At 42.0% G+C, this 14,976-nt stretch overlaps 1 protein-coding gene across 1 annotated transcript in view; it reads left to right on the forward strand.

Annotated features, from left to right (window-relative positions):
• The first annotated feature begins 1,480 nt into the window (after positions 1-1,480).
• The window catches only part of LOC129820356 (basic proline-rich protein-like), a 42,449-nt gene continuing 28,953 nt past the window's right edge, over positions 1,481-14,976 (forward strand). The window contains exons 1-7 of the mRNA XM_055877422.1: positions 1,481-1,517; positions 1,993-2,057; positions 2,152-2,157; positions 2,311-2,316; positions 2,410-2,415; positions 2,510-2,515; positions 2,649-2,720. Of these exons, the coding sequence (XP_055733397.1) occupies positions 1,481-1,517; positions 1,993-2,057; positions 2,152-2,157; positions 2,311-2,316; positions 2,410-2,415; positions 2,510-2,515; positions 2,649-2,720 (198 nt within the window). The remainder of the gene's footprint in view (positions 1,518-1,992; positions 2,058-2,151; positions 2,158-2,310; positions 2,317-2,409; positions 2,416-2,509; positions 2,516-2,648; positions 2,721-14,976) is intronic.

The following is a 14,976-nucleotide window of genomic DNA, read 5'->3' on the forward strand; positions in this document are numbered from 1 at the left end:
TCTCCCGCCGCGCTCAGAATCAGACTTATTTTCTGCTCTCCTCGTTTTGTTTAGCATTGATTTATGCCCCCATCTCTGCAATCAAATCAGTTGGATTTGATTTTCCCTTTATTAGAGGGCAATTAAGTGAATGTGTTTTTATTGAGTTCGGGGGGCTGGCTGGTCTGGTCTGGCGTGTCTTAGCTCGCTGGAGCTGTCTGGTTGCCACCGTACAGCATCACAGTGCCTAAAAAACAGTGAAATAAATAGACAATTGAAAATGCATCCTCTCCCCCTCCTCGTCCCCACTGGACCCTGCCAGACTAGAGCAGGTGCTGAGACAAAAGCCAGCCAAATAGTTCTGTTTAGCAGCATGATCGATGGGCTGTTGCAAATTTATGGAGAGAGTTTGGAAGAGGGACTTTTGGAAGGGGGTCTATGAATGTTAAATGAGTGTGTGTGTGTGTGTGTGTGTGTGTGTGTGTGTGTGTGTGTGTGTGTGTGTGTGTGTGTGTGTGTGTGTGTATTTGTGTGTCTCTGTGGTTTTGTGAGTGTCTGATGCTTCACGTGTCGAATTGTGTGTGTATCACCCTTGCACGTGGAAGATTTTATTAACAAACTTTCCCCAAGCGATCAAGCCCTCTCTCTCCTCAATTTACATGTAGACTTGGCCAAACTTTCCCCCAGTAATCAGCCCTCTCTCTCCTCAATTTACATGTAGGCTCGGCCAAACTTTCCCTCAGCGACCAGACCCCTCTCTCTCCTCAATTTACATGTAGACTTGGCTAAACATTCCCCCAGTGATCAGCCCTCTCTCTCCTCAATTTACATGTAGACTTGGCTAAACATTCCCCCAGTGATCAGCCCTCTCTCTCCTCAATTTACATGTAGACTTGGCTAAACATTCCCCCAGTGATCAGCCCTCTCTCTCCTCAATTTACATGTAGACTTGGCTAAACATTCCCCCAGTGATCAGCCCTCTCTCTCCTCAATTTACATGTAGACTTGGCTAAACATTCCCCCAGTGATCAGCCCTCTCTCTCCTCAATTTACATGTAGACTTGGCTAAACATTCCCCCAGTGATCAGCCCTCTCTCTCCTCAATTTACATGTAGACTTGGCTAAACATTCCCCCAGTGATCAGCCCTCTCTCTCCTCAATTTACATGTAGACTTGGCTAAACATTCCCCCAGTGATCAGCCCTCTCTCTCCTCAATTTACATGTAGACTTGGCTAAACATTCCCCCAGTGATCAGCCCTCTCTCTCCTCAATTTACATGTAGACTTGGCTAAACTTTCCCTCAGCGACCAGACCCCTCTCTCTCCTCAATTTACATGTAGGCTTGGCCAAACTTTCCCTCAGCGACCAGACCCCTCTCTCTCCTCAATTTACATGTAGGCTTGGCCAAACTTTCCCTCAGCGACCAGACCCCTCTCTCTCCTCAATTTACATGTAGACTTGGCTAAACTTTCCCCCAGTGATCAGCCCTCTTTCTTGGCCATGAAGCCAGGCTGTGTGCTGTTGCTAGGCTACACAGGTCTCTTGTTCGTTGGTGTTTTAGCCTTTTTTCCCTGTGTGTGTGTGTGTGTGTGTGTGTGTGTGTGTGTGTGTGTGTGTGTGTGTGTGTGTGTGTGTGTGTGTGTGTGTGTGTGTGTGTGTGTGTGTGTGTGTGTGTGTGTGTGTGTGTGTGTGTTTCTAAATATATGTGTTTGTGTGTGTGAACTTTACCTCATCACAGCGTTACCTCATTAAATATCTAATTAAGTTAAAAGGTGATTTGAGCAGGAACATATTCTTTCATATTTATCATTAATTAGAAGAAAACAGGGAACAAATTAGCTCTCTCTCCTGATAATACTACTATGGATTTCAATGGAAAGCCAGAGACTGTTTTATATGTCTGTGTTTCCAGACTTGTGTCTGTGGTTCCAGACTCTTGTCTGTGGTTCCAGACTCTTGTCTGTGTTTCCAGACTCTTGTCTGTGTTTCCAGACTTGTGTCTGTGTTTCCAGACTCTTGTCTGTGTTTCCAGACTCTTGTCTGTGTTTCCAGACTCTGTCTGTGTTTCCAGGCTCTTGTATGTGTTTCCAGGCTCTTGTATGTGTTTCCAGACTCTTGTCTGTGTTTCCAGACTCTTGTCTGTGTTTCCAGACTCTTGTCTGTGTTTCCAGACTCTTGTATGTGTTTCCAGACTCTTGTCTGTGTTTCCAGACTCTTGTCTGTGTTTCCAGGCTCTTGTCTGTGTTTCCAGACTCTTGTCTGTGTTTCCAGACTCTGTCTGTGTTTCCAGACTCTTGTCTGTGTTTCCAGACTCTTGTCTGTGTTTCCAGACTCTTGTCTGTGTTTCCAGACTCTTGTCTGTGTTTCCAGACTCTGTCTGTGTTTCCAGACTCTTGTCTGTGTTTCCAGACTCTTGTCTGTGTTTCCAGGCTCTTGTATGTGTTTCCAGACTCTTGTCTGTGTTTCCAGACTTGTGTCTGTGTTTCCAGACTCTTGTCTGTGTTTCCAGACTCTTGTCTGTGTTTCCAGACTCTTGTATGTGTTTCCAGACTCTTGTCTGTGTTTCCAGACTCTTGTCTGTGTTTCCAGACTCTGTCTGTGTTTCCAGGCTCTTGACTGTGTTTCCAGGCTCTTGTCTGTGTTTCCAGACTTGTGTCTGTGTTTCCAGACTCGTTTCTGTGTTTCCAGACTCTTGTCTGTGTTTCCAGACTCTTGTCTGTGTTTCCAGACTCTTGTCTGGGTGATGTGTGTGTGACTGTGTGTATGTGACTGTGTGTGTGTATGTGTGTTTGTGTGGCTGTGTGTTTGTGTGGCTGTGTGTGTGTGTGTGTGTGTGTGTGTGTGTGTGTGTGTGTGTGTGTGTGTGTGTGTGTGTGTGTGTGTGTGTGTGTGTGACTATGTGTGACTGTGTGTGTGATTGTGTGTGTGACTGTGTGTGTGACTGTGTGTGTGAACGTGTGTGATTGTGTGTGACTGTTTGTGACTGTGTGTGTGAACGTGTGTGTGATTGTGTGTGACTGTGTGTTTGACTGTGTATGTGTGACTGTGTGTGTGAATGTGTGTGAATGTGTGTGTGACTGTGTGTGACTGTTTGTAACTGTGTGTGTGTGACTTTGTTTGTGTGACTGTGTGTGTGTGTGTCTGTGTGTGTCTGTGTTTGTGTGTGTGTGACCCTGTGTGTGTGTTTGTGTCAAATATAATCCAATCAAATCGAATTTTATTGGTCACATACACTTTGTTAGCAGATGTTAATGCGAGTGTAGCAAAATGCTTGTGCTTCTAGTTCCGACCGTGCAGTAATATCTAACAAATAATCTAACAATTCCCCAACAACTACCTAATACACACAAATCTAAAGGGGTGAATGAGAGTATGTACATGTAAATATATGGATGAGCGATGACAGAGCGGCATAGGCAAGATGCAATAGTATAAAATACAGTGTATACATATGAGATGAGTAATGTAAGATATGTAAACATTATTAAAGTGGCATTATTATTAAAGAGACTATTGATCCATTTATTAAAGTGGCCAGTGTTTGGGTCTCAATGTAGGCAGCAGCCTCTCTGAGTTAGTGATGGCGGTTTAGAAGTCTGATGTCCTTGAGATAGAAGCTGTTTTTCAGTCTCTCGGTTCCAGCTTTGATGCACCTGTACTGACCTCGCCTTCTGGATGATAGCGGGGTGAACAGGCAGTGGCTTGGGTGGTTGTTGTCCTTGATGATCATTATGGCCTTCCTGTGACATCGGGTGGTGTAGGTGTCCTCGAGGGCAGGTAGTTTGCCTCCGGTGATGCATTGTGTAGACGGCACCACCTTCTCGAGAGCCTTGCAGTTGAGGGTGGTGCAGTTGCCGTACCAGGCGGTGATGCAGCCCGTCAGGATGCTCTCGATTGTGCATCTGTAAAATTTTGTCAGGGTTTTGGGTGACAAGCCAAATTTCTTCAGCCTCCTGAGGTTGAAGAGGCGCTGTTGCGCCTACTTCACCACACTGTCTGTGTGGGTGGACCAATTCAGTTTGTCTCGGATGTGTACGCCGAGGAACTTAAAACTTTCCACCTTCTCCACTGCTGTCCTGTTGATGTGGATAGGGGGCTGCTCCCTCTGCTGTTTCCTGAAGTCCACGATCATCTCTTTTGTTTTGTTGACATGAAGTGAATGGTTGTTTTCCTGACACCACACTCCGAGTACCCTCACCACCTTCCCTTTAGGCCGTCTCGTTGTTGTTGGTGCAATACTGTTGTTTCGTCTGCAGACTTGATGATTGAGTTCGAGCCGTGCATGGCCACGCAGTAATGGGTGAACAGGGAGTACAGGACGGGGCTGAGCACGCACCCTTGCGGGGCCCCAGTGTTGAGGGTCAGCGAAGTGGAGATGTTTTTTCCTACCTTCACCACCTGGGGGGGAGGCCCGTCAGAAAGTCCAGGACCCCATTGCACAGGGCGGGGTTCAGACCCAGGGCCCCGAGCTTAAGGCACTTCCGGTTGGCACAGGAAGCTGAAAGAAAACACATATCCTCCTTGGGCGTAGGCTTTTACAGAAACCTGAGTTCTAAGTCTTTACGTTAAGAACTGACTGATATGCAGAGGGTTGAATGCAGTGTTTTTCACAAACTGCAGGTTGGGTATGTCACACATTTTTAGGGCGATTTTAACCATTTACTGTTGCTCCAGGAAGCTTAAAATAAACTCAGGTAGTCCTCATAGTGGCCTGATGGATTGTCATCGAAGACAATTTGATATGGCATTCATAACCCACATAGGCTTCAGGTTGAAGTTAGGGGAGAGATGTCATTGTATTCCTATGGGGAGAGATGTCAATGTATTCCTATGGAGAGATGTCAATGTATTCCTATGGGGAGAGATGTCAATGTATTCCTATGGGGAGAGATGTCAATGTATTCCTATGGGGAGAGATGTCAATGTATTCCTATGGGGAGAGATGTCATTGTATTCCTATGGGGAGAGATGTCAACGTATTCCTATGGGGAGAGATGTCAATGTATTCCTATGGGGAGAGATGTCAATGTATTCCTATGGGGAGAGATGTCAACGTATTCCTATGGGGAGAGATGTCATTGTATTCCTATGGGGAGAGATGTCAATGTATTCCTATGGGGAGAGATGTCAACGTATTCCTATGGGGAGAGATGTCAATGTATTCCTATGGAGAGAGATGTCATTGTATTCCTATGGGGAGAGATGTCAATGTATTCCTATGGGGAGAGATGTCAAGGTATTCCTATGGGGAGAGATGTCAATGTATTCCTATGGGGAGAGATGTCAATGTATTCCTATGGGGAGAGATGTCATTGTATTCCTATGGGGAGAGATGTCAATGTATTCCTATGGGGAGAGATGTCAAGGTATTCCTATGGGGAGAGATGTCATTGTAAACTGTGAGGTGAAAACCCCCTGTTTTCACTGTTAAGGATTAATGCCACACGGTAAAGGTTAGGCTTGCACAGATCGGGAGGACCTTAGGCACGTTCTTATAATCTTATCTTATTCTCCACTCTTATCTTATTCTCCACTCTTATCTTATTCTATACAGTTTCTTATTATAGACTCCTATCTTTTTGGAGATTCTTATGCTTGACTCTTATCTTATTCTAGACTCTTATTCTAGACTCTTATCTTATTATTGACTCTTATTCTAGACTCTTATCGTATTATTGACTCTTATTCTAGACTTTTATTCTAGACTCTATCTTATTATTGACTCTTCTCTTATGCTACACTTATCTTATTCTAGACTTGTATTTTATGCTAGACTCTAATCTTATGCTAGAATCTATTTTATTAAAGACTCTTATCTTATGCTAGACTTATTTTATTCTAGAATCTTATCTTATTATAGACTCCTATCTTTTTGGAGATTCTTATGCTTGACTCTTATCTTATTCTAGACTCTTATTCTAGACTCTTATTCTAGACTCTTATTCTCTTATTCTAGACTCTTATCTTATTATTGACTCTTATTCTAGACTCTTATCCTAGACTCTTATCCTAGACTCTTATTCTAGACTCTTATCTTATTGACTCTTATCTTATTCTAGACTCTTATTCTAGACTCTTATTCTAGACTCTTATTCTAGACTCCTATTCTAGACTCTTATCTTATTATTGACTCTTATCTTATCCTAGACTCTTATTCTAGACTCTTATCTTATTGACTCTTATCTTATTCTAGACTCTTATTCTAGACTCTTATTCTAGACTCCTATTCTAGACTCTTATCTTATTATTGACTCTTATCTTATCCTAGACTCTTATTCTAGACTCTTATCTTATTGACTCTTATCTTATTCTAGACTCTTATTCTAGACTCTTATTCTAGACTCTTATTCTAGACTCTTATCTTATTATTGACTCTTATCTTATGCTACACTTATTTTATTCTACACTTGTATTTTATGCTAGAATCTATCTTATTCAAGACTCTTATCTTATGCTAGACTCTTCTTTTATTCTAGAATCTGATCTTATTATAGACTCCTATCTTTTTGGGGATTCTTATGCTTGACTCTGATCTTATTCTACACTCTTATCACATTCTATACTCTTATTCTAGACTCTTATTCTAGACTCTTATTCTAGACTCTTATCTTATTATTGACTCTTATTCTAGACTCTTATTCTAGACTCTTATTCTAGACTCTTATTATTGACTCTTATCTTATTCTACACTCTTATCTTATTCTAGACTCTTATTCTAGACTATTATTCTAGATAAGAGTCTCTCATTCTATTCTACACTCTTAGGGACTCTTAGACTATAATCGTATGCTAGACTCTATCTTATTCTACACTCTCATCTTATTCCACACTTTTATCTTAATCTAGACTCTTATCTTTTGCTAGACTCTTAGCTTATTCAAGACTCGTATCTCCTCTAGATTATTATTCTAGACTTGTATCTTGTTCTAGACTTTATCTTATTATTGACTCTTATCTTATTAATGACTCTTATCTTATGATAGACTATAATCTTATTCTAGACTATAATCTTATGCTAGACTATAATCTTATTCTAGACTCTTATCTTATGCTGGACTCTTATGTTATTCCACACTCTTATCTTGTTCTACACTCTTATCTCATTCTATACTCTAATCTTATGCTAGACTCTAATCTTATGCTAGAGTCTTATCTTATTCTACACTCTTACCTTATTCTCCACTCTTATCTTATTCTACACTCTTATCTTGTTCTAGACTCTTATCTTATTCTACACTCTTATCTTATTATCCACTCTTACCTTATTCTCCACTCTTATCTTGTTCCACACTCTTATCTTATTCTAGACTCTTATCTTATTCTAGACTCTTATCTTATTCTAGACTCTTATCTTATGCTAGACTCTTAGCTTCTTCAAGACTCTTATGTTATTCTAGAATCATATCTTATTGTAGAATCATATCTCATTATAGACTTTTATCTTATTCTATACTCTTATCTTCTCTAGACTCTTATTCTAGACATTTATCTTATTCTAGACTCATCTCATCTCATCTTATTTATCTTATTTTTGACTCTTATCTCATGCTACACTTATCTAATTCTACACTCTTATCTTATTCTAGACTCTTATCTTATTATTGACTCTTATCTTATGATTGACTCTTATCTTATGATTGACTCTTATCTTGTGCTACACTCTTATCTTATTCTACACTCTTATCTTATTCTACCCTTGTATCTTATGCTAGAGACGCTTATCTTATGCTAGGCTATAATCTTATGCTAGACTCTTATCTTATGCTAGACTCTTATCTTATGCTAGACTCTTATCTTATGCTAGGCTGTAATCTTATTCTAGACCATAATCTTATGCTAGACTCTTATTTTATGCTAGACTCTTATTTTATTCTACACTCTTATCCCATTCTAGACTCTAATCTTATTCTATAATCTTATGTTATTCTAGACCCTTATCTATAAACCCTTATCGTATTCTAGACTCTTATCTATAAACTCGTATCTTATTCTAGACTCTTATCTATAAACCGTTATCTTATTCTAGACTCTTATTCTAGACTCTTATCTTATTATCGGATCTTATCTTATTCTACACTCTAATTCTAGATTCTTATCTTATTCTAGCCTCTTATCTTATTCTTGACTATTATTTTATTCTTGACTATTATCTTATTATAGGCTCTTATCTTATCCTATGAAACTGTGTGTGTGTGTGTGTGTGTGTGTGTGTGTGTGTGTGTGTGTGTGTGTGTGTGTGATTGAATATGGGAAAGTGGGTTTATTTCTACGGGTGTCACCTCCTGATGGATGCTCCTCATAAGAGAGCTGCTCTCAGAGATCATCCTTCTCCCTCCCTCCCTCCCTCCCTCCCTCCCTCCCTCCCTCCCTCCCTCCCTCCCTCCCTCCCTCCCTCCTCCCTGATCCTCCATCTCTCCATCTCTCCCTCCTTCCCCTCTCGCTCCTCTCCTTTATTCTCTTATTCTCTCTTCTCTCTGCGGTGGTCGTGACGGGGGCATGGGTGTCACAGTGAATTTCATGCTGGCGGATGTGTGTGTGTTTGTGTGTGTGTGTGTGTGTGTGTGTGTGTGTGTGTGTGTGTGTGTGTGTGTGTGTGTGTGTGTGTGTGTGTGTGTGTGTGTGTGTGTGTGTGTGTGTGTGTGTGTGTCGTGTCTTCTGTGCCCTAATTACTGGGTAGGCAGGCCATCTTCAAAGACGTGGCGTGTGACAATCTCCCTCTCCCACTGCCCTCCCTCCCTCCCTCCCTCCTTCCCTCTCTCCCTCTCTCCCTCCCTCTCTCCCTCTCTCCCTCTCTCCCTCTCTCCCTCTCTCCCTCCCTCTCTCCCTCTCTCCCTCTCTCCCTCTCTCCCTCCCTCCCTCCCTCCCTCCCCAGTGCAGCCCCTCTCCACTGCCATGACTGATCTCCAATTCCCACCTACACCGTATGGACACTACATATACTTCCATTGGCCATTCAGTGTACTTCCTCCTAGCCTATTTCCTTCAGCCTACTTCCTGTAGCCTACTTCCTGTAGCCTATAGCAGGGGAAAGAAGATGAATATATGTATTCTGGCATTTGAAGTAACATCTCGGCCTAAAGGAGGGCAGAGAAGGTGTATTTACATATTGCATCACCCATCTCACATGTACAGTTGAAGTAGGAAGTTTACGTACACTTAGTTTGGAGTCATTAAAACTCGTTTTTCAAACACTCCACAAATTTCTTGTTTACAAACTATAGTTTTGGCAAGTTGGTTAGGACATCTACTTTGTGCATAACACAAGTCATTTTGCCAACAATTGTTTACAGACAGATTATTTCACTTATAATTCGCTGTATCACAATTCCAGCGGGTCAGTAGATTACATACACTAAGTTGACTGTGGTTTTAAACAGCTTGGGAAATTCCATGAAAATGATGTCATGGCTTTAGAAGCTTCTGATAGGCTAATTGACATAATTTCAGTCAATTGGAGGTGCACCTGTGAATGTATTTCAAGTCCTACCTTCAAACTCGGTGCCTCTTTGCTTGACATGATGGGAAAATCAAAAGAAATCAGCCAAGACCTCAGAAAAAGAATTGTAGACCTCCACAAGTCTGGTTCATCCTTTGGAGCAATTTCCAAACGCCTGAAGGTACCACGTTCATCAGTACAAACAATAGTAAGCAAGTATAAACACTATTGGACCACGCAGCCGTCATACCGCTCAGGAAGGAGACGCGTTCTGTCTCCTAGAGATGAACGTACTTTGGTGTGAAAAGTGCAAATCAATCCCAGAACAACAGCAAAAGACCTTGTGAAGATGCTGGAGGAAACAAGTACAAAAGTATCTATATTCACAGTAAAACAAGACCTATATCGACATAACCTGAAAGGTCAATCAGCAAGGAAGAAGCCACTGCTCCAAAACCGCCATAAAAAAGCCAGACTACGGTTTGCATCTGCACATGGGGACAAAGATCATACTTTTTGGAGAAATGTCCTCTGGTCTAATGAAACAAAAATAGAACTGTTTAGCCATAATGACCATCATTATTTTTGGAGGAAAAAGGGGGACGCTCGCAAGCCGAAGAACACCATCCCAACCGTGAAGCACGGGGGTGGCAGCATCATGTTGTGGGGGTGCTTTGCTGCAGGAGGGACTGGTGCACTTCACAAAATAGATGGCATCATGAGGAGGAAAAGGATGTGGATATTTTGAAGCAACATCTCAAGACATCAGTCAGGAAGTTAATGCTTGATCGCAAATGGGTCTTCCAAATGGACACTGACACCAAGCATACTTCCAAAGTTGTGGCAAAATGGCTTAAGGACAACAAAGGTATTGGAGTGGCCATCACAAAGCCCTGACCTCAATCCTATAGAAAATGTGTGGGCAGAACTGAAAAAGCGGGTGTGAGCAAGGAGGCCTACAAACCTGACTCAGTTACACCAGCTCTGTCAGGAGGAATGGGCCAACATTCACCCAACTTATTGTGGGAAGCTTGTGGAAGGCTACCCAAAACATTTGACCCAAGTTAAACAATTTAAAGTAAATGCTACCAAATACAAATTGAGTGTATGTAAACTTCTGACCCACTGGGATGTGAAGAAAGAAATCTGAAATGAATAATTCTCTCTACTATTATTCTGACATTTCACATTCCTAAAATAAAGTGGTGATCCTAACTGACCTAAGACAGGGAATTTTTACTAGGATTAAATGTCAGGAATTGGGAAAAACTGAGTTTAAATGTATTTTGCTAAAGTGTATGTAAACTTCCGTCTTCAACTGTAGCTAATCTGTTGCTTTTAGAAGGACTTTGTTGTTGCTGTCACTGCTTGTTTATGCAATCTCAAACGGATAGAATGTCATACAATACCGGAACAGTTTTTCTCACGCGGTCTATGTTGTAATGTAGTTATTGTTTAACTGCCACTGTTTTTTCTCTGCATCAACTACTTATTCTAAACATTCTGTAAGCAGTGTTATAGCCGTTGTGATTCTGGCTCTTTCTACGAAGGACGGGGTAATTATATAAACACTGTGATTCTGGCCCTTTCTACGTAGGACGGGGTAATTATATAAACACTGTGGTTCTGGCCCTTTCTACGTAGGACGGGGTAATTATATAAACACTGTGGTTCTGGCCCTTTCTACGAAGGACGGGGTAATTATATAAACACTGTGGTTCTGGCCCTTTCTACGAAGGACGGGGTAATTATATAAACACTGTGGTTCTGGCCCTGTCTACGAAGGACGGGGTAATTATATAAACACTGTGGTTCTGGCCCTTTCTACGAAGGACGGGGTAATTATATAAACACTGTGGTTCTGGCCCTTTCTACGAAGGACGGGGTAATTATATAAACACTGTGGTTCTGGCCCTTTCTACGAAGGACGGGGTAATTATATAAACACTGTGGTTCTGGCCCTTTCTACGTAGGACGGGGTAATTATATAAACACTGTGATTCTGGCCCTTTCTACGTAGGACGGGGTAATTATATAAACACTGTGATTCTGGCCCTTTCTACGTAGGACGGGGTAATTATATAAACACTGTGGTTCTGGCCCTTTCTGCGAAGGACGGGGTAATTATATAAACACTGATTCTGGCCCTTTCTACGTAGGACGGGGTAATTATATAAACACTGTAATTCTGGCCCTTTCTACGTAGGACGGGGTAATTATATAAACACTGTGATTCTGGCCCTTTCTGCGAAGGACGGGGTAATTATATAAACACTGATTCTGGCCCTTTCTACGTAGGACGGGGTAATTATATAAACACTGTGATTCTGGCCCTTTCTGCGAAGGACGGGGTAATTATATAAACACTGATTCTGGCCCTTTCTACGTAGGACGGGGTAATTATATAAACACTGTGATTCTGGCCCTTTCTACGTAGGACGGGGTAATTATATAAACACTGTGGTTCTGGCCCTTTCTACGTAGGACGGGGTAATTATATAAACACTGTGATTCTGGCCCTTTCTACGTAGGACGGGGTAATTATATAAACACTGTGGTTCTGGCCCTTTCTACGTAGGACGGGGTAATTATATAAACACTGTGGTTCTGGCCCTTTCTACGTAGGACGGGGTAATTATATAAACACTGTGGTTCTGGCCCTTTCTACGTAGGACGGGGTAATTATATAAACACTGTGATTCTGGCCCTTTCTACGTAGGACGGGGTAATTATATAAACACTGTGGTTCTGGCCCTTTCTACGTAGGACGGGGTAATTATATAAACACTGTGGTTCTGGCCCTTTCTACGAAGGACGGGGTAATTATATAAACACTGTGGTTCTGGCCCTTTCTACGAAGGACGGGGTAATTATATAAACACTGTGGTTCTGGCCCTTTCTACGAAGGACGGGGTAATTATATAAACACTGTGGTTCTGGCCCTTTCTACGAAGGACGGGGTAATTATATAAACACTGTGGTTCTGGCCCTTTCTACGAAGGACGGGGTAATTATATAAACACTGTGATTCTGGCCCTTTCTACGAAGGACGGGGTAATTATATAAACACTGTAATTCTGGCCCTTTCTGCGAAGGACGGGGTAATTATATAAACACTGATTCTGGCCCTTTCTACGAAGGACGGGGTAATTATATAAACACTGTAATTCTGGCCCTTTCTGCGAAGGACGGGGTAATTATATAAACACTGTGATTCTGGCCCTTTCTACGAAGGACGGGGTAATTATATAAACACTGTGATTCTGGCCCTTTCTACGTAGGACGGGGTAATTATATAAACACTGTGGTTCTGGCCCTTTCTGCGAAGGACGGGGTAATTATATAAACACTGATTCTGGCCCTTTCTACGTAGGACGGGGTAATTATATAAACACTGTAATTCTGGCCCTTTCTACGTAGGACGGGGTAATTATATAAACACTGTGATTCTGGCCCTTTCTGCGAAGGACGGGGTAATTATATAAACACTGATTCTGGCCCTTTCTACGTAGGACGGGGTAATTATATAAACACTGTGATTCTGGCCCTTTCTGCGAAGGACGGGGTAATTATATAAACACTGTGATTCTGGCCCTTTCTGCGAAGGACGGGGTAATTATATAAACACTGATTCTGGCCCTTTCTACGTAGGACGGGGTAATTATATAAACACTGTAATTCTGGCCCTTTCTACGTAGGACGGGGTAATTATATAAACACTGTGATTCTGGCCCTTTCTGCGAAGGACGGGGTAATTATATAAACACTGATTCTGGCCCTTTCTACGTAGGACGGGGTAATTATATAAACACTGTGATTCTGGCCCTTTCTGCGAAGGACGGGGTAATTATATAAACACTGATTCTGGCCCTTTCTACGTAGGACGGGGTAATTATATAAACACTGTGATTCTGGCCCTTTCTACGTAGGACGGGGTAATTATATAAACACTGTGGTTCTGGCCCTTTCTACGTAGGACGGGGTAATTATATAAACACTGTGATTCTGGCCCTTTCTACGTAGGACGGGGTAATTATATAAACACTGTGGTTCTGGCCCTTTCTACGTAGGACGGGGTAATTATATAAACACTGTGGTTCTGGCCCTTTCTACGTAGGACGGGGTAATTATATAAACACTGTGGTTCTGGCCCTTTCTACGTAGGACGGGGTAATTATATAAACACTGTGATTCTGGCCCTTTCTACGTAGGACGGGGTAATTATATAAACACTGTGGTTCTGACCCTTTCTACGTAGGACGGGGTAATTATATAAACACTGTGATTCTGGCCCTTTCTACGTAGGACGGGGTAATTATATAAACACTGTGGTTCTGGCCCTTTCTACGTAGGACGGGGTAATTATATAAACACTGTGGTTCTGGCCCTTTCTACGAAGGACGGGGTAATTATATAAACATTGTGGTTCTGGCCCTTTCTACGAAGGACGGGGTAATTATATAAACACTGTGGTTCTGGCCCTTTCTACGTAGGACGGGGTAATTATATAAACACTGTGGTTCTGGCCCTTTCTACGAAGGACGGGGTAATTATATAAACACTGTGATTCTGGCCCTTTCTACGAAGGACGGGGTAATTATATAAACACTGTAATTCTGGCCCTTTCTACGAAGGACGGGGTAATTATATAAACACTGTGGTTCTGGCCCTTTCTACGAAGGACGGGGTAATTATATAAACACTGTGATTCTGGCCCTTTCTACGAAGGACGGGGTAATTATATAAACACTGTGATTCTGGCCCTTTCTACGTAGGACGGGGTAATTATATAAACACTGTAATTCTGGCCCTTTCTACGTAGGACGGGGTAATTATATAAACACTGTGATTCTGGCCCTTTCTACGAAGGACGGGGTAATTATATAAACACTGTGGTTCTGGCCCTTTCTACGTAGGACGGGGTAATTATATAAACACTGTAATTCTGGCCCTTTCTACGTAGGACGGGGTAATTATATAAACACTGTGATTCTGGCCCTTTCTACGTAGGACGGGGTAATTATATAAACACTGTGATTCTGGCCCTTTCTACGTAGGACGGGGTAATTATATAAACACTGTGATTCTGCCCTTTCTACGAAGGACGGGGTAATTATATAAACACTGTAATTCTGGCCCTTTCTACGTAGGACGGGGTAATTATATAAACACTGTGATTCTGGCCCTTTCTACGAAGGACGGGGTAATTATATAAACACTGTGGTTCTGGCCCTTTCTACGAAGGACGGGGTAATTATATAAACACTGATTCTGGTCCTTTCTACGTAGGACGGGGTAATTATATAAGCACTGTAATTCTGGCCCTTTCTACGAAGGACGGGGTAATTATATAAACACTGTGGTTCTGGCCCTTTCTACGTAGGACGGGGTAATTATATAAACACTGATTCTGGCCCTTTCTACGAAGGACGGGGTAATTATATAAACACTGTGGTTCTGGCCCTTTCTACGTAGGACGGGGTAATTATATAAACACTGATTCTGGCCCTTTCTACGAAGGACGGGGTAATTATATAAACACTGTGGTTCTGGCCCTTTC

This window comes from Salvelinus fontinalis, chromosome 22 (assembly GCF_029448725.1).
Source record: "Salvelinus fontinalis isolate EN_2023a chromosome 22, ASM2944872v1, whole genome shotgun sequence".
Classification (NCBI taxonomy): domain Eukaryota; kingdom Metazoa; phylum Chordata; class Actinopteri; order Salmoniformes; family Salmonidae; genus Salvelinus; species Salvelinus fontinalis.